Source organism: Astatotilapia calliptera, chromosome 4 (genome assembly GCF_900246225.1).
Source record: "Astatotilapia calliptera chromosome 4, fAstCal1.2, whole genome shotgun sequence".
Taxonomy (NCBI): Eukaryota; Metazoa; Chordata; class Actinopteri; order Cichliformes; family Cichlidae; genus Astatotilapia; species Astatotilapia calliptera.
Genome location: NC_039305.1, coordinates 17,479,220 through 17,485,543, shown reverse-complemented (window position 1 = coordinate 17,485,543; position 6,324 = coordinate 17,479,220). Strand labels below are relative to the sequence as shown.

Below are 6,324 nucleotides of genomic sequence, written 5' to 3'. Positions count from 1 at the left end.
ATGCTCCGACAATCCATCAAGGGGTGCGGCTTCAAAGCTTAGCAAAGTCATACTGAAACATTTGACAGATTTTCGAGCGCCGTCTAACACATAAAATCCTTTCGAGGTCAGTAAACACAACCAGAATTCATACATAAGGCACATGGGATTATAAGGGGCACTGTCGATTTTCAGAAAAATCAAAGGATTGATTTTAAGTGTGCCGTATTTTCCAAACAACACGGTAATAACGGCGGCCCGCTAGCATGCTCTACCAAAAATAGTGCTTCGTCGTGTATCTGACGGACGAAAGCCAAACCAGTTCCACACCACTGAAGTTGCAGCATTTTTACAAACCAATTCTGGGTCAGCCCTTCTCATTTTCTGTCGCCGAAATGCTTTTTCCGCCATGTGCGTATGAAAACAAAGGCACTGCGCATGCGCGTTTTTACAGTGTTTTGAAAGTTCTTGGACAGCTGTGAGGAACACTCTCAGGGATCAGCCAGCTCGACCAGTAATTCTACCTTGTTGAAATCGTGCCAGCAGGGTTGATTAAACTGGATTCACCTGCAAATGCTGGTCCACTGACTCCATTTGTTTGTTTTAAGAAATGCATAATCCAAAATGAAAACAATGCAAATGTTTGCATAGATGTATTTAAATGAATGTCTACATTAGACCAATGAGTCAGAAGTCAATACTTTAGCAGTGAGAGATACCATAGAACTTTATTAAGGACTAAAAAGGTTCTCTCTTTTGTTATATTAACCCATCTTTAATACTGTAGCGTGACACCATAAGGGAGGATAAGTTTTTTCCAGGTATTCAGAGGGCCCGGTGGCGCCAGTGTCCGGCAGCCTCGCCTCTGTCAGTGCACCCCAGGGTGGCTGTGGCTACAATGTAGCTTGCTATCACCAGTGTGTGAATGTGTGTGTGAATGGGTGAATGACTGGATGTGTAAAGTGCTTTGGGGTCCTTAGGGACTAGTAAAACGCTATACAAATACAGGCCATTTACCATTTTATTTGCTGTTTGATTACCTTCTAAGAAAAAAATCTCCAAAGGGTCCAGAGACAGGGTATCACAAAGCACAGCAACTGAAACTGTCAAATGTTACAGGATTAAACCTCATCTAACTCTAAGCTATAGAACATTTCTCATGAAACATCTCCAACTGTAAAGTTTTACAGTCACTGTAGATCAGAAGTGTCAAACATAAAGCCCAGCGAGGACTCCACTACAGCCCGCTGGATGGGTTCGGCTATGTGAAGGGAGGACATGAATTTCTGCCTTTTAAACATGTTTTAATAAGATTTGCAGCTTATCTGTTATTTAATTATCTGCTATAGAAATTCATCTTTTGCCCTGAGAAATTAAATTCTGTTTATTTGTTATTAATGTCATGATGCGTGCTGTGTGGCAGGCAGGAGCTTAGACCCAAATGCAGGACTTGCAGAACACAGAGGGATGAACAAAAAACGGCAGCTTTATTGCTGGAAAAACTTTTCATCAAAAGCAAACTTCAAAAAACAACCCAAAATCTCAACACGACAACCAGAAACTATGAGACGAGAGAGAGAAACAAAACAGACTGAGAGCTAGACTAAGCCTCAGGACCACGGGAGGACGAAACACAGCACGAAGAAGTATGCTACAGCACAGGGTATGGAAAACACAGGATTAAATACGCATTGGCGTAATCAGGGAAAGGGAGACAGGATAGATACACAGCTTAACGAGAAATCAGACTTAACGAGAAAAGGGAAGCAAAACTAGACACACTGACATGAGACACAGACGTTCAAAGTAACACAGGAAACATGGCAGACACAGACTAGACACTGAACTAAACCTACACTAACACGAGGTGTCATGGTCCTGGGTCGATTTGTTCTCTATTTATTCTATGGTTCCTAGTGTCATATACTGGGTTGCCTGTGTCGAGCGGGTGGGCGTTGCGGCTTTACGCCACCATGACATGCTTTGCGGCAGGGCTGTCTATGTGCAGTTCTTCTCTTAGCTGCCACACCTGTTGTTGTGCTGTTATAACCCATGCTGGATACACGTTCAATAAAGCAGCATCATAAGAAAGCTACCGAGTGGTCATTCTACACCTAGGTTGTTCAGTTTATTAGAATTCCCCTCACGTCTTTACCCCGTGTCCCCCTCCACGTATCTGAGTTCCCATGCCTCATTTCTCCTCCTTGTGTTTTATTCCATGTTTTCCCCAGCCCGTTATGTCTGTGGTTTCTCTCCGTGTTCTCTCCTCCCCTCCTGTCTGTCTGTGTACTTCCTAAACTTTTCATTTACATCACACAGTGTCTTGTTGTTTGGTCTTATCTGATGTTTTGATGAATGCAGTTTTAATTGTATAATCTGGCACTGGCATCTAAGTCTTTCAGGTTTTCAGTCCAAGCAAGGAAACACCATTTCAATATAATATTCTGACGACTTCTTCAGCTCCTGTTAAAGATGTGTTGGTCACTGACAGTTTTTACTCTAGTCTTGCATCCTAAAAATAAATTTAACACCTGTGCAGGAGTGAAACCCTGAAGACTCTGAGCCCTTCATGGTCCACTGTTTGAAGTTTGTATTTATGTGAAAATAATTTCAACTGTTTCTACAGGTAGATTTTGAAGGTTTACAAATATAGCACAGCAGGTGAAGTTAAACACATCGAGACAAAGTGTACAATGGAATAACTGTCATTCAGCTGGTTGTACCAAAGTGTTGTAGCTGCCTGATTCTCAGGACATGGAGTCATAATAATATGCCAGCAATTCTAGTCTTCTTTTTATCCCCAAGCTTTATTTTCATTTTAAATTGGAAAACAAACAAAAACAAATAAACAAACAAACAAAGCAAAAAAACAAACAGAAAACTCACAACTTGTATCTATGCCTTTCAAGGATAACCTCAGACATCCGAAAACCAAACACAGAAAATACAAGCATAATAATAATAATAATAATAATAAAAAATAAAAAAATAATAATAACAGCAAAACAACACTGATAATTACAGATTTTTTTAAAAGCAAACAAACAAAAAAAAAACAAAGAAGAAAAAAAGTGAGCAAAACAGAAAACACATCATGTGAACCCCTCCCACCATCCCCCCACCCCATTACCCCTGTATGGCTTTCAACCTCATCACATTCGTGTATCCAGACAGCCCATATTTACACCTATCTATAGAAACTATCATGCACAGGAATCAACATCCCCCACGATAAAACTGCAGCATTCAGGAAATTGAATCAGGAGGACCTAACCGGGGATCAAATCAAGGCAGACCCAGGGGGATTTGCGTCATCTCTATGATCTATTAGGTTCAAAGACGGTAGTACTGCCAGGAAGGGGCCCCAAATTTTTTCAAAGGTTCCATATTTCCCTTTTACACTATACGATATCTTCTCAGGTGTGCAGTAGGACGCTAGCTCATTAATCCAGTGTCTCAGTGTTGGAGAATTTTCAGATTTCCAATGTAACAGAATACATTTTTTCACTGCAGTACTCGCAAGTAAAATAAAATATTTCTTATGATAATTCACATTAATAGAACCTGTGTCACCTAGAATCCATAGTTTTGGGTCCAGTTCGATTTGGATCCCCATTACCCTTGAGATTATTTCAATGGTCCGTCTCCAGAACTCTTCTATCACTGGGCAATTCCACAGCATGTGCAGGAGATCACCATCTGTCACCTTACATCTCAAACATTTGGGGGAATAATTATTATCAATTTTATGCAGCAGTTCTAGTCTTCTGGTTGTAATTTGTTTTTCTTTTTAATCACACACAATGTGAGATCAAACTAACTGTTTACTATATGATGAATAAACCCTTTTACAGTAAAGTTGTGAAATATGATGTGGTGTAAATTAAAAAATTACATGATTATGAAAATAGAAAAAGACAAATCTGGAAAAAATCTGAGGCAATTTGTTTGAGCAGTGGGCAACAGAGCAACTAATCGTCATATCACCGTCTTTGTTTCACATTAAGGCACCACCAGGTGACAAGCTCTACTTCAAAAAGAGCATGGCAAGAGTCAAACAAGAAATAAATCCATAAATTAGCAGTTTCTTCTCAAAAAAGCTGACTCAGTTACAGCTTTAAATCAGTGTATCATCATAGTCATGATAAGCCACCCTCTATTAAAGGAAGCATAGGCAGATTAAACAAAATTGGCCCAACAAAAAGATTAATGGTGAAATACTGTTTGCTCAAGGGTTTGCAGTCAGTGGCAGTACACTGTAATAGAAAAGTTCAATTTAATCTGTGTGTTGACACTGATTGTAGTTAAATTAATGTTTAAATGCCCAGTATAGAAGACCAACAATGAGAAAAATAACAATTATGACAACACAGATGACAGAACAAACACAGGTGTTGTTGTCCTCAGATGTGAAATTCAAATTAGTATTGTTTTGGTTGCTCTCTGTGATATTGACCACAGCATCACTTTGTGTGTTGCTTCTTGGTGCTGGCTGACGTCTGTTGTTGTGTTCATGAGAGGAATATTTTTCTGGGATCACAATAAACAACAACAGTCCAAGACAAGCAAGTTGTCCCCACGTGTTTCTCATCTCTAATAACTGGGAATCATCAGCACTGCTTCTAAAGTGGTCTCTGAGAGACATCAGTAAATTGATGTTATCATTGTTAATGGAAAACTTTCTGATAGCTCTTAAGAGGTTAGTAGTGATCTCATATGTATGTTCTGGATCATACGCTGTCCCTCGATGTTCAGATGTCTCATAATGCTGTGTGATATAGACTCGGTCTATTATCTGTGAAGTTCGCCGTCCTACATTCTGCTCCCTGACTCTGATTACGATCCGAGCCCTGTTACCGTCCTCGTGCTCTGATTGGAGATGAGTGACATGATGTGGAAGCTGCAGCGATCCTTGTCGATGGATATTACCAAGACTGTAGTATTGATATCCCCTCGGCAGTGGGTCTAACAGCTGTTCATCGTTGCGATATCGATGTGAGCCATAATCATAACCAGTTGGGTCAAAGGTCAGACTTATGTCACCGTTTATGTCAATGTCAATTTCATTGGCAAACCAGTGGAGCAACCGGAGGCTCTGCTCAGGCACAGACTGGCCAAAGCCTACTGGCCTCAGATCAGTGATTGAGTTGAGCGCTCGTCCTACAGCTGACACAGAGCTGAAGGTCAGGAGGAGAGCCACACAGCAGCTCATCATTCTTCCAAACATCTTCATCCTGGAGAGATTTAAGAAGTCACTGTTTTTATTGTTCATACTTTATATTCTGACATTTGTTACATGTTTTTTTTACCAGTGAAGCATCAAATAATTATGTAATGACTGCATAAAGTGATTAAGAGATGTTAATGATTAAGACAGCTTTATTAAATGTATTCCCAGTTTATAATTTGATAGTCATTCAGCCACACAAACTCTGAAACAGGTTTTACTTGTTTGTCTCCTCTCTGGTTAATACCATCCATCATGGGTTGGAATTGCATTTAAAAAAAAAAATTTAATTAAAATTTTGCTTTCTTCAATTGAAATCAAAAGTTAGTTTTTAAATATTTAATATCAAACAGCTTTAACTTTGTGACATAAAGAGAGAAAATCACACTAATAACTTGTATCTGTAACTTGTTGGCTGAAGCCTCCTGTCAGCTTCAGATAAATAACAGGGAAGGATCGCTCAACACTCAGTTTACAGAGGATTAATTAAACAAAGCAAACTAAGTAATTCTTTAACAAAGAAGTGAAGCATATTTTACAGCCATTAGCGAACATCCTTGTATTTCCCCAACTTATCCATTACACTTCTGTCAACCCAGAGTTTATTTGTTTGTGTTGACTAAGTGCAATGTAATCCACTCCATGTTAAACCCACCTCATTGAATCTTAAATACAGAATAATATAGGGTAAAGTAATGTGAGTGAAAATAAGTAAAAATTAATCCACCAGGAAATGAGAGAACTTACCTGTGTAAGTCTGCTGCTGCCATTTGTGTGAAGACAGTTCTAACTCCCTTTATGTTTTGCTTTTCTTGGTAAATGAAACCAAAACAACAAGCTCTGCTAGTCGTGAAGAGGAATGTTGATTATCCAGCTATTTAGATAAGACAATTACAAAGCAACACCCTCATGGATTTAAGTGTTTCTAGTTTAGCTGTCACATAAAAGCAGATTATTGATCTTTTTACTAGCAGGTTTATGTCATGGTCCTGAGTCCATAGACTCAGTGGTTTTGTTTTGATTGTTATTATCTTTTGTTTCAATTTAATTCTGAGGTTTTGGTTTCTGTGTTCCCTCTGTACTGTGTTAGTATTGTGTCTCTGTGTTGATGTCATTTC

At 39.1% G+C, this 6,324-nt stretch overlaps 1 protein-coding gene across 1 annotated transcript; it reads right to left on the bottom strand.

The window, feature by feature from the left end:
* Positions 1 to 3,100: 3,100 nt before the first annotated feature.
* On the bottom strand, positions 3,101 to 6,111 carry LOC113020891 (uncharacterized). Its single transcript, XM_026165184.1, has 2 exons — positions 5,954 to 6,111; positions 3,101 to 5,213 (listed from the first exon to the last, which is right to left on the bottom strand). Exons 1-2 carry the CDS (start codon positions 5,974 to 5,976, stop codon positions 4,289 to 4,291), a joined length of 948 nt encoding a protein of 315 aa, XP_026020969.1. The 5' UTR covers positions 5,977 to 6,111; the 3' UTR covers positions 3,101 to 4,288.
* Between the last annotated feature and the right edge of the window lie 213 nt (positions 6,112 to 6,324).

Coding starts and splice junctions, on each gene's coding strand:
- LOC113020891 (XM_026165184.1), bottom strand. CDS start 5,976: ATGGCAGCAGCAGACTTACACAG. Junction 5,214..5,953: donor GCAGCAGCAGACTTACACAG/GTAAGTTCTCTC, acceptor AAATCTCTCCAG/GATGAAGATGTTTGGAAGAA.